At 46.6% G+C, this 18,005-nt stretch overlaps 1 protein-coding gene across 1 annotated transcript in view; it reads left to right on the plus strand.

Moving 5' to 3' along the window:
- The window catches only part of prdm16 (PR domain containing 16), a 249,380-nt gene that overhangs the window by 111,769 nt on the left and 119,606 nt on the right, over positions 1–18,005 (plus strand). The window contains exon 3 of the mRNA XM_061258651.1: positions 11,618–11,668. Within this exon, the coding sequence (XP_061114635.1) occupies positions 11,618–11,668 (51 nt within the window). The remainder of the gene's footprint in view (positions 1–11,617; positions 11,669–18,005) is intronic.

The following is an 18,005-nucleotide window of genomic DNA, read 5'->3' on the forward strand; positions in this document are numbered from 1 at the left end:
GCAGGACCCTGAGAGAAAGGCTTCATTCAATGGGCCAGTCCCTGCCTCCATTTCAGTGCTCCATTTAGTACACTCTCCGTGATTGGCTGACATACAGTGACATTCTGACTGCTCATTGGTCCATTAAGTGAAACGATGCATCCTATTTTGTAATAGCATACATGCCCGATTTGATTTTACGTCTCTTCGCATATATTCAGTTTCAACGTGTACGGAACCGCGCTGTAATCCAACATCCAATCCTTTCTCTTTCCGGTTGTGCGATATGCCCATTGTAAATATCAATGATTTTGCAGTTCGTGTGTAATTACAGTACCGTTTAAACCCGTAGAATTCCTGGCACTGGTTCTGTCCAACCTTTGTTCCCCATTGGCCACATCAGTGCAGTGTGATGCTTGTCTGGTGGACCCTTTGTGTCACCAGATGCTATCTCCCGGCCATAGCAGTTGACTTCACTCCTGAGTTTCAGTGGTCTAACAATGAAATTATCTGATCGGACCCCTCTCAAATAGCCAGGGTAAACAATTCTGCATGCACAGTTCATTTACAATACACAAGTGCCTTTTGTTGTAATCTGTGAGATCATAGCCTGTTTTATTCTTTCCGTTATTAATGAACAATAATTTGACTTTAATAACTGGAGCCGTTTGTAATGGCTGGGGCCTCAGACAGTGAACTGTGAGCGGTCTGATGTTTCTTTTGACTACAGTTTATTTATTTATTACCATTTTTTTCTTTGATCAGACTATGGCTGACCATACTTTGCGCCCCCTCGTTAAAAGAACACTTGGTCAATTTTAATACATTTTTTAAATCTCTTTCTTCACTTCCAACCTCCCCCCCCCCCCCCAAAAAAAAAAAAAGAAGAAGTGAAAACCAAAAAAGTGAGCAGCCAATCAGAGTTGTTTCCCTGCTGGTTTCCAGGCTGCTTCTTGTCAGGGAGAGGGGGGGGGGGGTAACAAGGCCATTTCTCTCCCTCTGTCACGGCCCTGACAGCCGAGAGGTCCGCTCTGTCATCGTTAAGGAGAGGAGTCTGAGACTGGGAGGATACGGCTCTCTGTCACAGAGTACCAGACACCGACACATTCCCCCAGCCCTGGGCTCCCTCTCCTCTCCTATCCCCTGTGTGTCTCTCCTGCCCCCTGTCCCTCTCCTCTCCCTCCTATCCTGATGTTTCTTTTGACTACAGTTTATTTATTTATGAAAAAAAATGTCTATGGCTGGCCAAACTTTGTGCCCCCTCGTTAAATGAATACTTGGTCAATTTTAATGTATTTTTAAATCTCTTCCTTCACTTCCAACTGCTCCTCTCCTATCCTCTGTCCTTCTCCCCTCTCTCCTATCCCCTATCCCCCTCCTCTCCTACCCCCTGTCCTTCTCCCCTGTCCTCTCCCCTCCTTCCTCCCCCCATCCTTCTCCCCTGTCCTCTCCTCTCCCTCCTCCCCCCTGTCCTCTCCCCTCCCTCCTCCCCCCATCCTTCTCCCCTGTCCTCTCCCCTCCCTCCTCCCCCCTGTCCTCTCCCCTCCCTCCTCCCCCCATCCTTCTCCCCTGTCCTCTCCCCTCCCTCCTCCCCCCTGTCCTCTCCCCTCCCTCCTCCCCCCTGTCCTCTCCCCTCCCTCCGCGCACATCATCTTCGCTGTGACTCAATCCTTCACGCTGGAATCCAGGAGAGCACGCAGGATGGGCGGTGCGGTCAGGGTTTGGGACTCTTTTGTGAGGTCATGCTTCACTGGTTCTCCTCTAGAACTCACGGGCTCAGCTCTGAAGTCAGTGAGCAGCTGTCTGACACCTCATCTGATATATAAAACCAGGCATGCCGCGTCTTCAAAGGCATGCACCAGAAAGCAGTAGAAAAGTCTGATTTTTTTGGTTCGCATTTTTGCATTTTTATGTTCGTATTTTTCTGTTCTTGTCCTTCCGTCCTCAGTCCCACGGCAATGCAATAGTTAGGTTTACTGATGTTACGAATTGAAGGCGGTAGTTTTTTACGTGTTCCACATCCTTTTGCTCAGTCCTACTGGGAATCAAAAACTGATTTCACATCAAGCTCGTTTGATTCAAACTAACCAGAGTTCAGCCTTTTCATCTGAGTACACGTACAGTTATGAGCCTTGTGTTTTCAGTGCCTGGGTTTTTGTGAACTGTGATTCAGTGCAAATCCACTGTGGGGCTCTGTGGTCACTTGCATTAAAAAAAAGCAAGACAATTAGCTGAGATTAAGCAGTGAACTGAGATTAAGTGAATTGGGAATAAGCAGTGAACTGAGATTAAGTGAGCTGGGATTACCATAGTAAACTGGGTTTAAATGAGCTGGGATTAACATCGTAAACTGGGTTAAAGTGAGCTGGGATTAACACTGTGAAATTAGTTACATTTCACAAATAATGTACAGCATTAACCCGATTAACTGAATGGGTTAAACAAAATGATTTTTACAATGGCCAGCTACTGTATGAAATGGATGATAGGTAAACTTCCTATTTAATTTACAATGCAGCATCAATCCATGTCAGTAGATCAGGTTGTTTAACTAACAATGCTTCAATTCATAATCATAAATGTGATGCACAGTGAACATTTTATTACACTGAAAATAGCATGATTATTAATATTCATTCATTCATTCATTCATTATCCTAACCCGCTTATCCTGAACAGGGTCGCAGGGGGGCTGGAGCCTATCCCAGCATACATTGGGCGAAAGGCAGGGATACACAGTCCATCGCAGGGCATGTTTATTAATATTATGTAGTTAATGTAAACCATAGAAACCATGATGGACAACAGTGTTATAATACATAGAGAAATATCAAAGAATTAAATCATTTAAATGTCATCATTTAAAATGCAGTTGCTTTCTCAAAAAGTTTGGATTTCTAATTTGAAAATATTTTAATTAATTTAAAATATAATTGTGGCATTATTTTATGTTTATTCAAAAACTAGTGATAAAATTTGACCATGTCCAATGTGAGTCAGTATTATTTTCTGACAGTAGTTTTTTCATCTTTTAAATGCAAATCCCAATATGACATTTTTGTACTAATAAGTGATAAACTTGCAGTTCTCAGGATTTTTAATCATTGATCAACAGGTCTGTACTGCAGGACAGATTCAGGTGCTGTTACCCGCAGGGCCCTGGTGGTGAGGCGGGCTATAGAGTGCCTCTAACAGAGTTTAAATGTCTCCCAGTGCAAGGCTTGGTCTATTTGAGCTATGTTTAGCAAAACTCTGTTCACATTTCACGAGTATTGATGCCTGCTGAACGCAAACTCTCCAGTGTGACCTCCTCCACTTCAAGAGCCAACGACGTGAAAAGGTGTTTTGTGTCCGTTTTATTTTTCATTTATTTTTTAAAGCGTACATTTTTCCACATTCCGTACCATTTCTCATTAAATATAGGAGCCATTCGCGGGGTTAATAAATTGAACTGTCAGTATGCATTGGCCTTAATTAGAGGAAGGCTGCACTTCATAGGGGAAAAGGCGTACGCTTAAAAACAAAGGGTGCTTCATGAAATGGCGAGGTGTTTGCTTTGGCTGAGGGTGCGATTAGCTCTCTCCCATTGATGAGACAACTGTGTAGGTCCTCTGAGCCCAGAAGACATTGGGCAGGGTGGCACAAAGGGGCCATTGAGGGGACCAGGGCTGGAGATCCGGACCATCTGTGCCGAAGGAGGGTCTGGAGATGGGGGACGGTGTCTTTCATGCGGGGTTATGATGCTGCACGTCTCCCCCCCCCTTCGTCCCGGTCGCGTTAGTGCTCGGAACAGCCCGGAAATACAGGCTGGAGGTATTTATTTATCCGGGGCGGGGAAGAAATCTCATCAAGCGTCCCGCTCCGCGTCTCTCTCCTTGAAGGAGCCATCAGGGCTTGACCTCGGCGTAAACCCGGGGCAGAAGAAAGGCTGTGTTTGTGCCCTGGACCCGTGTCTACATGCACTTAGCCCAACTCACAGGAGACCGTTCATTTCGATGTTTGCCTGGTTCCCGGAGCCCGCTTGGGCCGTGTGTGTTAATCCCAGCCCGGATGCCGGAGTCCTCTCCCCCTCACCAAAACGCCCTTTCACTTCTCAAAACCTCCTCAGAAACCACAAACCCGGCCTCACATCGCGCCAATAGAAAATCATGTCTCAGATTTGTGTCCTCGGATCCAGTGTCACCAACTGTCAAGCTGGACACAAGAAACCAAAAACGAAATTCTGTGAACAATTTTATTTACTCCGAAATATGCAAAAACTGTAAATATTGAACCTAGCATGATAAATTATACATGTAATTTAGACCACTATGTCCGTCATCATCATACAATATTTCTTGGGCTGTTTTCCCAGTCGCAAAATACGACACATCTCATCTCACAAGTATGCTCCTAATGTACATTTGCATACATAAGAATTCCTGGTTTGAATTATGGGCTCAGGCCGATTTGTCAAAAGACAGTGAGCCACCATGCACTTCCAACTCGAAACCCTGTCGAGATGACGATTTCATACGCACAACACATGCCTGTATATCTCACAGCATACTTCTCAAGCTGACCCACACTTTACCGTGGATTTTGCAGAAAACATACATTTTGGACACATACACTCAGTACACATACACACATTATTAGGTATTTATTAGGCTTATTTTTCAGACTTATTAAGTCTTCTGCTACTGTAGCCTATCCACTTAGAGGTTTGATGCGTTGTGTGTTCAGAGATGCTCTTCTGCATACCACTTTTGTAATGTGTGATTATTTGCATTACTGACACCTTCCTGTCAGCTTTGACCAATCTCCTCTGACCTCTCTCATTACGTTTTATCCTCATGATGGTAGGTGTGGACATTACCTGAAGCTCCTGACCCGTATCTACATGATTGCATGCATTGCACTGCTGCCACACAATTGGCCAATTAGTGAATAAATAGGTCTTCCTAATAAAGTGCTCAGTAAAATGTACATTCCTTAACCTCAGATCCAGTCAAAGATTATGAATACAAAAACATATATAAATGGGGAAATTATGACAATATGGCCGTTGCCTGTTTTAAAATAAACCTGATAAATCCAGTGTCTGACATCCAGTGTCTGACATATTTTCTGTAGCACAGTAATAATGTATATCCTCTGCAGAGAGGCCAGTGATTCTGCTGTGCACAGGGCCATAGCACCATTAGGAGCACAGCGCAAACGATGACTTCAGGGCAACAGGGGGTCTTGGGGGGCAATAGAGGGTATTTAATCTTGAGAAAGCACGGGCGAATATGTCTCATTTTCTTAATCCATAACTTCCTCTTATTTATTGAGGGGCAAGGGAGGGACTGTCAGAGCGACTGTTATGGGAAGATCTATCATCCCTCCCTCATTCACTTATGATTATTACTGATCATCTTCATAAATGACTTATCAATAAAGTGTGTCTGGCAGGTAATTTATCCATATTGCTCTGTCAATATGAAGTTCGGAGTGGTGGCTTAAAAGCATAGGGCTGGCGGTGGGTGATGAATGGTCGGGGCATAAATACAAATCTGACCCTTTTTAATAAATTTGCAACCTCTTTTTTAAGAGCTCCAAAGCACAATGTCAATTCCTGTCCCGGGCTTCATAAAATAAAGTACCACTGTCAATGAATATCTGCTGAGCAAGCCGTCACATTTTATATCATTCTGTCTGGCTCATAACCCCCCTCCTCTGACCAGATGAAAGATGAGGAGAGAGAGTATCAATGTCTGTGATGTGGCGATATTCTGACCTTAAACCACACACGGGTCAGCAGGTCTATCACATGAATGTCCCACGTGCTCTGTGTGTGTGTGTGTGTGTGAGAGAGAGAGAGATTCAGATTCAGTGTGTGTGTGTGTGTGTGTGTGTGTGTGTGTAATTCAGATTCAGTGTGTGTGTGTGTAATTCAGATTCAGTGTGTGTGTGTTTGTGTATAAGTAAAAATAGAAAATATACATCAATTTACAGATTCATTTTTCTCATGTTAGTGTGAGTGTATAACTATATAAAAAAAGAGTTTCCAGGCATGTAATCCTTTTGCCTTTAAGGATATATATATGTGTGTGTGTGTGTGTGTGTGTGTGTGTGTGTGTGTGCGTGCATGTGTGTTTTGTGTCTTGGAAGGGAAATATAAAGAAATATGCGTTAATGGTAACGGAGACTAAATAGGTGGAAATAAATGTATAGTATGTGACCGCATACTAGCCAGTGTGCAGCACACAGGACATCATGCCATATATGGAACGCTGTTTCCCCTTAACAGTTACTATAGAAACGCGTGTTTAGTCCCGGGGAGTGGAAAGGATCTGCCATTCAGCAGGCCTGCCTGTTTGTTTCACAAAATCGCTCTTTGTGACGTGCTCTATCTCTCACAGATTTCAGCCCCATCCCTGTTGAGTAACTGTTAGCTTTAGCGCTCCGATAAGTGCCCAACAATTCCCACTGTCTCCCGTTTCACCTTTGTGTTTAAACAATCGGGATTCTGGCATTCCACCGCCGATTCATAGAACTGCAGAGTATGTTTTTCTCACATTCACTGACAACAGACTTGAAGTAGTTGATAAGAATATAATAAGGAATCAAACAATGTTAAGCTGGGAGCGATTATGTTTAATTGCTCCCCTATCAATAGCTGTGGAGCATTAGCTATCAGGTCTCTCTTGATGTTTGCCTTGGCAACACACTGCAAGTCCTCAGCTTATTAAAGTCCTCATAAATATATTCTATCAGATTGCTGCTTAGCTTCCTGGTATTTGCAGTGGAGGGGTTTTTTTTTTTATCAGCGGGCTCATTGTGGAAATATGTTTTAAATAGTGATAGCAGAGTTCTCATTTCTGTTGGTTCCCCTCCGATATCTTTACGAAACCCTAAAATAGCCGCTGTGTGCTTTCGGAAGACAAACGGCTTTGAAACAGAAACCAAACAAACTGCAACCAAAACAAAGCCCTGGCCCCCGTAGTTCTCGACAAACCAGATCCCACCGATACGGTAACCGAATTAACCGGAGTGTAGACCTTTATGATTGCTGGGAATGACATCGGCGGAGTGGATATTCAGGAGGCCAGAACGGGCCCCGGTGTGTCTCTGATCGTTCGGTGTCGAAGATCTCCCCTGACCGATGGTGGTGCTCAAAACACCAGAGTCGATTAATGTCAGCCCGCCGTGCCTCGGCCGTGATCGTGTGTGACGTGATTGAGAGCTCTATTTCTGGGTGTATTTAAACAAGAAACAGACAGACAGACAGACAACTCCCTCTCCCCGGGCCCTCCTCTGATTCCAGCAGAAGATAACAGTCTATTTTCATCGTCCCCCAGGCACTGAAAGACAGCTTCCTCACAAATCCCTGTCAGTGCATCAATATTATATTTCTTTCTTTTCTTTTCTTTTGGATTTACATAATTAAATATTGTAATGGCTCCAAACAAGAGAGATTTCCCAATAACTGCATAGCAAAACTTTCAATTTGTGGCTTTCTTGGTGTGGTTCTTGCAGCCAATGGGATGTCACTCAGTCGGTTCAAAAGGGCTTGAGGTTTGCGTTCTGGTGTTTCTTTTTGGAAACTTGTGGCTTTTGACATCCATAACCATCTATTGGCTGTGTTGCTATATTGCCTCATATTATCCAGACTTGAGGAGAATTGTTTTTGGCAACGTGCTTCACAGTTTTCCTACAGCAAACCCTGCAAATTCATAGGTTTACTTTGTACCTCTTTTCATCCGGCTACGATACGAACAGTTTTCGTTGCTCCGAGTCAGGTATAATTACATTGTAATTGCAATTAGATAACCCAAATTAGACTGCGGCGGCATTACAGCCAACTCGCTTGAAGTTTTTTAACGTCTCTTTTTTTTTATGAAAAAAAAGTAAAAAGAAAAGAAAATCGCCGCATGTGTTTGCGAGTTTTAACTTTTCCGATGAATTACGGGGGTGTGTCGTTCCTGTTAGCGTGTGTAGCAGCGACTCCGTGAGTGATCTGGATGAACAGAGCGTCCTGACCGGGACTGTTTTCTTTTGTCTGAGGCAGCCATCGCGGCGTGTCCGCGCACATCACGGACACGACATTAATAACGGCCGTCTTTACACTGCCAAAAACGCACACGCGCGCTCGCTCGCTCTGAAGGGCTGAATGGGCGTTCAGCGGCCGCGCTGGATCTCTCCGCAGGTGGCTGGATCGCTCCGCAGGTGGCCGAGTTTTCATCAAGCGACGTTTATTTTTGTGCCGTTTGTTTCTCTTCTTCTCCCTCTCCCTTCGTGCTTCTGCACTCACACATCTCAACAATTACAATTGACGAAATAATTGTTCTGTTTTTGCAGCATTTCATGTTTCAAAAACTGATATAGACAGGCTTGTGTAAGTAAGAGTTCTCCTTTTCCTATGGGGGGGGGGGGGGGGGGGGGGGGGGGTGGTGGTCAAGCATGCACATTATTGCCCTGTGCAGACGTTTAAAGTACTTTTCTCAGTGTACTGTCTCCCAGTTCTTCAGATATTATCAAGCCTACAAGACATGCAATAAATCACATCCAAGCTAATGGTCAATCATTTCCATCAATAATTATTGCATTGTTTATTTTCTTGGCCAACGCCTTTATCGAGACTGACTTGCTGTTTTTAATCGTACAGCGTTCTGTCGCCCGTTTGCATAGCTGGGTACCGGTGGAATAATTCAGATAAAGTGCTTTGTTCAAGGCTACAACTATAATGCGCGACCAGGGACACCCACTCACACCCTGTAGTCCAGAGTCCAAGTGATCACAGCTACTGTAAATAATACTCATGTTTCTGCATTCAGGAAGGTGAATTCAGCCATCATTTAAGGGACTCTGTCAGTTGGTACATTTGAAACATCTGCAGATGTGGCGTAATGGATAATGCCTGTCTGAAAAAAAAAAAAAAAAAAAAAAAAAAACCCTTTTAAAAAAACACCAGTGAGCCGTTTCCAACATCTTAGCTTTTGTCCGCACGTCTGATTCGGTTTCACGTTACGCTCGCACAATTTGATACACACATATTTATGTTAAGCATGTCGTGGAGACAGTCATCTTCTATCTGTGAGGCCTGGTAGCGTTTTCCTGTCCAAACGAAAGCGGCGGTGTGTAAACTGTTGCAGCTGCGGCCCGTTCGGCCCCGCTATCCTCCCCGGCCGAGGGCGGACGGGGGCCCCACGCATTACCAGAAATCTCTTTTCCCCTGTCATCCCGGTGTCACGCACCGCTGTGGGCCTTTGTCAGCGCACAAAGCCGACAGGACGTCCAGGAATGCCGCCGGCTTTCCTCGTCGCCATTAGTCCTGAAGGAAGCCCCCCGCGCGTATTAGCCGGCACAATCGGGGGAAAGGACCGCGGCGATGCCTTCGCGGGCTTCTGTGTCTTAAGATGGAGGCCTGTCTTTAATCCCGGGAGCGTTTCTGAGAAACGCTGCGTCGGCGGGCGCGGGGCCGTAGCCGAGTTTTTGCGCGGGCCGGGAACAGGAAGGGACGCTCGTTACTGTGCAGGTCCTGTGACGTTCCCGGCGTTCCCGAGCCGCGCTCCGTCTTCCAGGAATCTCAGCCCTGCGGTCGGGACGCCGGCCCTGGCACGGCCGTGCGATATGCCTCTCCGTGGCATAATTGCACAATAGACATTTATAAACATGTTTCATGTCCATGGTTTATGACTTGCATATGCTGCAGCAACACAAGTCTAAAAAAAGGAACAAGGGGGGGGAAAGAGAAGGAGTAGCCGGTTTTATTCGCATACTTTAAAAGCGTGTCGCCGTTTAGACGTTGTTTTTGGATTTACGCAGCTTTGACAGAAGTGCGGATTAAATTAGATGTAAGTAGCGTAGGCCTAAGCATACTTGTGTGAGTATTTGTGATGTAATTGCTTCCACTTGGTCGCCTCGAACACATTGACAACCCCAGTTCAGGGCAGCGCAGTTTTCTAGCGTTCGCGTAGCGTAGCGGTGAGGGCGAATGCCCTTCCAAACTGCGCAAGACTGTCACAGGGGCCTGGGCCAAGAACACATGAATGAGCCCATTTAGATGTTTGTAAGGTCATAACTATATTTCTTAAATCGAATCACCTCCAGGCAGGTACTGTCTGTTCCTCATAACTGCGACGTACTCCGACCCAACTCTGCCGCACCCACAGAGAACAGATCCAGAACGGCGTCCTCAGACCTTGATGTAAGAGGCCTGATCAGTGTTTTCACTGTTCCTGCATGTACAGTGAACAAGAGACTTTTTCAGACCGGCATATTTTTTGGGGGAAATTGTATTAGGGTCTGGTGAAGCTAGGTATTATCAGTATAAGGATAAAATTGGTCCACAAGCATATGCCTGTGTGCCGAGTCATTTTTCATTCTCATTTGAATAGTTCACTATAAATATTATTATGAACAGTTTCCATGCTTACAAGAAGTAAGAAAAAAAATGAAATCTCCCAGAATGCATCTGCAATGATCTGGGTAATACTGTATGTAACCCAGGCTAAATATATTTACAGTGTATGTAATGTGTGCATGTATGTATGTGAGATTTCAGCTTCTCTTTCTTCTCTTTCTATTCTCTTTCTCTTTCTCTTTCTATCTCTGTTCTGCCCCGAAAAAAAAAAAAAAAAACCTGAAGAGTAAATTACACCCGTGAAGATATACAGTTTCAATATATTGAAGAGCTCTTTCAAAAGGAATGAAAACATAGCATGTCAAGTTTAATTTCTAAAATATCAGCAGATAGGTGGAATTTCAACAACACAGGGGCTGTTCATGGGACGTGAGGACGTGTGCGCGGGTGGGGGGGGTGTCAGGGCTATAATATGAGCTGATAATCCCTGCTAAATTCAGAATACACCCAGATCCCGCCCTGATATTGGCGTGGTGAATGACCTCCTCTTAGTGGCAGTGGCCTGGGCTTCCATTATCACCCCCAGAACAGGACCCCACTTCATCAGCACCAGCGCCTCACTGGGCCAGGCGGACAGTGCGCGTATTCTGTGTGTCTTAGAGGATAAATATTGCTTAAGGCTTAATTCCACATCTCCTCTGAGGGCTTGGACGTGTCTTAGCTGAATTTCCTGCCGTGCCCAAAATTGAATTAAAGTCTGACCTGTGTGCAGCTTGTTTTGGGCGCACATGGAAGGAGAGCTTTGGGTCAAATCTTCTTTCATATTTGGACATGGTCTAAAATTTCTTCTTTTTATTTATTTCTTTTTCACTATATATTTCTTTATTACGTCTGACCGTATGCGAGGCGTTTGGCCATTGTTACCGAACAGAGATTTCAACAACATTTACATTTTAGTCCAGGCATCCGCATTTAAAAAGAAAGATGAACATTTCATATCCTGGCGGGGTATGGGAGGCTTACTGTGGGGATAGCAGTGCTGATTGCTGGAGCGACTCCCGCTGGCCATCCAGGGCATCCGCGGCCTGCACGCTGTGGGTCTCCTCCACTCCTGCTCTACCCACGGGCAGCCTGTGGCTACTGTGGGGGAAAGCAGAGCCCCGGGTTATCTGTACATAGATCGCACGTCAGACATTCCAAAATCTGGTGGTATTGGTGATGCCAAATTAAATAAATAGATTTTTTAAAAATCATAAAAACCTAAGAATTATTCATTAAACATTGTCTGTTTTTTTTTTTTTCTTCCAGCAAATGTTAAATGACCATGAAGTATCCACCCAGGACAGCAGCATCAAAAAGGTAAGAGGTGTCACTGTTTTACGTACCTTTCAACTCGTTTCCTGTTTCCAGCTTCCAGAGAGCATTCAACACTCACAGAGATACACTCCCCTGATTATCATCTCAAGTCTGAAGAGAGGCGCTATCACGATCCTGCACCACTCAACAGTAAAAAAAGAGTTCCTGTCTGTCTTATCACACATCAACTCTTGACATGACTGCACTGAGGACGATTCTGCTGGCATACCAGGAAGTCCAAGTGAAGCACCACTTCTTTAAAATATTTTCACTGCAGCACATTCCTTACAAAACACCACCACCCTCATTTATTCCTTAAGAACACCTTTTATGCTTTCATCTTGCCCCTGTCAAGATATGTTTATGAAATTGTAATTCATGTGCTGTAAATCATGTTGACAAAGGATTATGAACTCATTGGTGCATGGAGGGACAAGCATCTTATTTCGACATATTTATTTGATGACAGACTTCATGAAGCAAAACATCTGCATTGGCTTGGAAAAGTAAATGACACACTGAAAATGATCATACTGCTTAAAAGCAATTATCATCCACACTCTAAACAGCCGGTCAGAGTATTATTATTATTATTATTTTGGTTTACACCAAAGACGTGCTGATAAGGGTAGCGTCTTCAAGGCCCGGCAGTCAGAGGTGTCCCTCTGAAGCTCCACTGGTAAGTTTACGAGGTGATAAATTTATTGAAGGGTGGGCGGTTGGGTTTTACGGCCAGTGTTAAGGGGTCACGGGCGGTAAGGTAAAGAGTTCAAGTATAAACTTAATGGCCCGTGGTGGAGGGGTGGGGAGAGGCACCTGTTCTGAGGCACAGGGAGGAGCAGCCCGGCCGGTCTGAGCTCCGTGGCGATCGGAGGGGATGAATACGCACGCGGGGGCCGTCCTGTGCAGGAAGTCTGTTTTGTTCCCGCCGCGGCCGTCCCGTTGTGGCCTCAGACGGCCGTGCCACAAAGGGCCCGCGTCACGTCACGCACACGTCTGTCACGGGACGGCTTTGTGTGGGAGTCACGCCCTGGGAGCGCTGAGTCCCCCGGCCTCGCTCCTACGGTCCCCAAATCCAGCCGCGCTCCTCTCTCCTTTCTGCTGAGGAACAGCAGATTTGCATCTCAGTCGGGGAATGTTCCAGTCCACTGTTCTATCCGGTTTTCTGTTACCCCCCCCCTCCCTCCCTCCCCACCCGCTCAGCCTTCCAACGAAATCAGAAATGTGCTGTGACCAGCTTTCCTCCTCTGAACTGATGCTCTGGCTCGACCACGTTCGGCTGATGGTTTCCTATCTGAGCCTACGGTCCTTCCCGAAGGCTCGTTCGGTGCAGAGTACGATGTTCAGTGTTAAACCAACTGTGAATATTTGAATCCCACTCTTGCACACCCCTGATACTGGGTTATGAGCGGAGGAGTCAGTGTGAGTCAGTGTGAGTCAGTGTGGAGTCAGTGTGGAGTCATTGTGAGTCAGTGTGAGTCAGTGTGAGTAGTGTTAACTGGTGTTCTCCTCTGTAGCGGAGGAGTCAGTGTGAGTCAGTGTGAGTCAGTGTGGAGTCAGTGTGGAGTCAGTGTGAGTCAGTGTGGAGTCAGTGTGAGTCAGTGTGAGTCAGTGTGAGTCAGTGTTAACCTTGCTGTTCTCCTGCCTGCTCTGCTGCTCAGCCTGCTGCTCCAGGCCCTGTGTCTGCAGCACACCGCTGCCAGCTTATTGCTCATGAAATTATTCATGAACTATTATGACTTAAATTATTCATTCTGGGGAATGACCTACTCTGCAGCCGTTTAATCAGTCTGTTTTCTCTTCAACCCTAACCCCGGTCAGGGAAAGGGCCAGACTCTCCTACGTGAGAAACAGGAACTCTGCTTCCAGCTCTCACTCGTGACTTCACGCCCCCCCCCCCCACCGTGCCCCTCACTCCGACCTCTGAACCCTGACCTGCGACCCCTGGAGGTCAGGTGTGCGGCGTATGGCGGAGCAGGCAGGGTAGAGCTGCCTCAGGACAGTCCCAGCGCAGCCCCATCCTTCCCCTCCTGTCCGCAGTCATACTGTGGTGACAGCGCACCAGGGGACCGCTCGCTGTGCGCGCCCGTCCATTCGGGCTCTGTTTACTCAGAGGGAACAGCCCCAGGGCTACTGCAGACAAAAACATCTGTGGGAGATAATCTATAACATTATCTCTCTATCACTCTCCCTGACCCTCCCCGGAGAGCCCGCAGAGACGCCCGTAATAAAAAGACTTCAGCGAAGAGGCTTTGGGGGAAATAAAGCTCCGTGTTAAAGGCTGGGCGCGAAATGGAGGGGAGGGGTGGGGGGGAGAGAAGATATTATTGTAGCTCAAAAGCCTTCTTATCACAATCCAGGAGGATGGATGTTCTGTGTGGGTGTGTGCGTGTGCGTGTGTGTGTGTGTGTGTGTGTGTATGTGTGTGTGAGAGCAGGAAAAAGACACAAATTTATCCTTCCCGACTTTCAAGGGAGATCGCTGTTATCCTTTCACAACAAAACCAGCACCGCCGGGGGAGAGAGAGATAACATTAACCATCTGATTGGATCTGCCGTCGCCACGGTGAACAGGAACATGTGTCTGTCTTATCCAACCCGCCCCCCCCTCAGACTTATCTCCCCTCCATTCAGTGGGGTTTATCCCAAGGTGGAGGTGCCTGGGATAATCCTCCCGGAAGAGGGCTTGTCCCCAGCGCTCCTGAGCGGACAGAATTTGTGCCGATGGATCCGGAGATGGAAGCCTGATAAAGCGGCGTACAGCAGATCAATGCTTTGCAATTACACCTGAACTTATCCGCTAACATCTCCCGCGTGCGATCCCATCGCTCACCCCCTCCCTCCCCGTTCCCCCGCCCCGTGTGCTATCCCAGAGACCTTAATTCCCCTGATTTATCTACTCTTTTATTATCATCCCTGCGAACAAACGCGCGTTCGTTTTTTCAAAGGCTGAACTTGCAGTGTACCGTGCGATGTTGTCTTTAGCAGTGTGTCAGCGTCTGTGTACACACGGCTATCTGAGGCTCTTTTCACGAGCCCGATCACACCTTAAACGCTTTTAAAGTACGAGGGAGACGGATGAGGCCTCTGACAGGATCACAGAGGACGCATTACGCCGTGTTTGGTTACCCGGGTTATTAATGGCCTGCTCGCAATGTCGAAACATTCCCGCCGAAAGCGGAATCGGCCTTTTCATCTGCCGTCGGGTGCGTCTGAAGACGCGCTGATGTGTCCCGCCCAGTGTGTCCCTCTCAGTGTGTCTCAGTGTGTCTCAGTGTGTCCCTCTCAGTGTGTCTCAGTGTGTCTCAGTGTGTCCCTCTCAGTGTGTCCCTCTCAGTGTGTCTCAGTGTGTCTCAGTGTGTCTCAGTGTGTCCCTCTCAGTGTGTCTCAGTGCGTCTCAGTGTGTCCCTCTCAGTGTGTCTCAGTGTGTCTCAGTGTGTCCCTCTCAGTGTGTCTCAGTGTGTCCCGTCAGTGTGTCTCAGTGTGTCTCAGTGTGTCTCAGTGTGTCCCTCTCAGTGTGTCTCAGTGTGTCCCTCTCAGTGTGTCTCAATGTGTCCCTCTCAGTGTGTCCCTCTCAGTGTGTCCCTCTCAGTGTGTCTCAGTGTGTCCCTCTCAGTGTGTCTCAGTGTGTCTCAGGGAGTCTCAGTGTGTCCCTCTCAGTGTGTCTCAATGTGTCCCTCTCAGTGTGTCCCTCTCAGTGTGTCTCAGTGTGTCCCTCTCAGTGTGTCTCAGTGTGTCCCTCTCAGTGTGTCCCTCTCAGTGTGTCTCAGTGTGTCCCTCTCAGTGTGTCCCTCTCAGTGTGTCTCAGTGTGTCTCAGTGTGTCCCTCTCAGTGTGTCCCTCTCAGTGTGTCTCAGTGTGTCTCAGTGTGTCCCTCTCAGTGTGTCTCAGTGTGTCTCAGTGTGTCCCTCTCAGTGTGTCTCAGTGTGTCCCCCTCAGTGTGTCCCTCTCAGTGTGTCCCCCTCAGTGTGTCTCAGTGTGTCCCTCTCAGTGTGTCCCCCTCAGTGTGTCCCTCTCAGTGTGTCTCAGTGTGTCCCCCTCAGTGTGTCCCTCTCAGTGTGTCCCCCTCAGTGTGTCTCAGTGTGTCCCTCTCAGTGTGTCCCTCTCAGTGTGTCCCCCTCAGTGTGTCTCAGTGTGTCCCTCTCAGTGTGTCCCTCTCAGCGTGTCTCAGTGTGTCTCAGTGTGTCCCTCTCAGTGTGTCTCAGTGTGTCTCAGTGTGTCCCTCTCAGTGTGTCCCTCTCAGTGTGTCTCAGTGTGTCTCAGTGTGTCCCCCTCAGTGTGTCTCAGTGTGTTTCAGTGTGTCCCTCTCAGTGCCGGGCGCGCGCACACAGCCCTTTTTATTTTTACTTTCCGGGGGTCTGCAGCGTCGGGAGGCTCGCGATGTTGGTTTAGCCGGGCGGCGGGAATATCTTAGGCCTTAAATTTATGAAGGTTATTACGAGACAGAAAGCATTACAGGTCACAAAAGCAATTCGGTCCTCCAGGGCATGTTGTTTAAATGCGATGATTGATTGATAATTATGATAATTTGTTTGAAATGATTATCTGGATATTATAATCACTGCCACCCCTGGCGAGCCGGGCCGGCTCATTTTCCATAATGCGGGCCGTCGCCGGCGCCCTCTGGGCACGGGGGGATGTGAGGGGTCTCCCGGCCGCCTCCCCAGGGGCCGTGTGGACTGATGAATGATGGCCCGGCGGAGCTGGAAATCAGGGTAGAATAAACAGTCAGGAAGGACGCGGAGGGCTGTTAACTATCTGTAGCGGGGCAATTATGCGCAAGGCCACATAGCCCCGGGGCAACTGCGCCCGCGCGGCCGCCAAGAACGCCAGAGCCCCGGCCCGACCGGGACCGCTCTCACCGCCAGGAGAGGAGAGGTCTCACTCTCTCTCTCTCTCTCTCTCTCTCTCATTCCTCCTCTTTCTCTCTCTCTCTCTCTCTCACTCTCTCTCTCTCTCATTCCCCCTCTTTCTCTCTCTTATTCTCACTCTCTCACTCCTCTTTTTCTCTCTTATTCTCTCACTCTCACTCCCCCTCTTTCTCTCTCTTATTCTCTCTCACTCTCACTCCCCCTCTTTCTCTCTTATTCTCTCTCTCTCTCTCTCACTCTCTCTCACTCTTTCTCTCTCTTATTCTCTCTGTCTGTCTCTCACCCCCCCTCTTTCTCTCTCTTATTCTCTCTGCCTCACTCTCTCTCTCACTCCCCCTCTTTCTCTCTCTTATTCTCTCTGTCTCACTCTCTCTCTCACTCCCCCTCTTTCTCTTATTCTCTTTCTCTTTCACTCTCACTCCCCCTCTTTCTCTCTCTTATTCTCTCTCACTCTCACTCCCCCTCTTTCTCTCTCTTATTCTCTCTCACTCTCACTCCCCCTCTTTCTCTCTCTTATTCTCTCTCTCTCTCACTCGCTCCCCTCTCTCTCTCTCTCTCACTCCCCCTCTTCCTCTCTCTTATTCTCTTTCTCTCTCACTCTCACTCCCCCTCTTTCTTTCTTATTCTCTCTTTCTCTCTCACTCTTTATCTCTTATTCTCTCTCTGTGTTTTTCACTCTCTTCCTTTCACTCACTCCCTCTTATTCTCTCTGTTACTTTCTCTTCATTTTTATTTTCTTCTTCAATTTTACTTTCTTTCCTTCTTTCTCATCAAAGTAGAGCTCGTCAGCGTTGTACTTAAGATGTTTTTCTGGTGTTTGACAAAAAAAACCGAAATATTTTGTCCAAAATTGTCTGGAATTTGTCGTTCGGGTCAGTGAAGTAAATTGATTATGGTTTACTTTACTATTAATAGTTCAGTAAACATATTTTAATTACATACCAACATATATTACAGTACATTTAACAGTGCTATGGATTAAAACAATAGTAACTTGAATATAATTAATTTTCTATGATATGTTAAACTGCTTTTCTGAATTAGCTATGTACGTGCATAGGACTCAGTTGTAGCATTGTGTAAAGCTAAAAAAAAAAGTTTGTGGTTGTGAGTCGGTTCTTTATGGTTTGAGATTGTTGATGTCATTGTGTGATTTAGTCTGACTGGACCGATAAAACACACATTTGATGTTTTGACCTGGAAATGCTGCATTTTACATTTATGTAGAACTACTATTTGTTCATAATTTTGAGTGACAAATTCCGTGTCATATTTTAATCAATATATGCACACAAAATGTTTCATTAACTGTTAAAACCACCACATTATTAATAAAACAGTGTAGGGTGGGGAACATGTTAGCATTCGTTTCTCAGGCTCGGAGTGAAGAGTGCAGTGCTTGGTCTGAACCTGGCCTGCTTTTCAGTCGATGTGTTTTATGGGAAGAACATGCCTCTTCAATTATCCTGGG

The sequence above is a fragment of the Conger conger genome, chromosome 10, assembly GCF_963514075.1.
Source record: "Conger conger chromosome 10, fConCon1.1, whole genome shotgun sequence".
Taxonomy (NCBI): domain Eukaryota; kingdom Metazoa; phylum Chordata; class Actinopteri; order Anguilliformes; family Congridae; genus Conger; species Conger conger.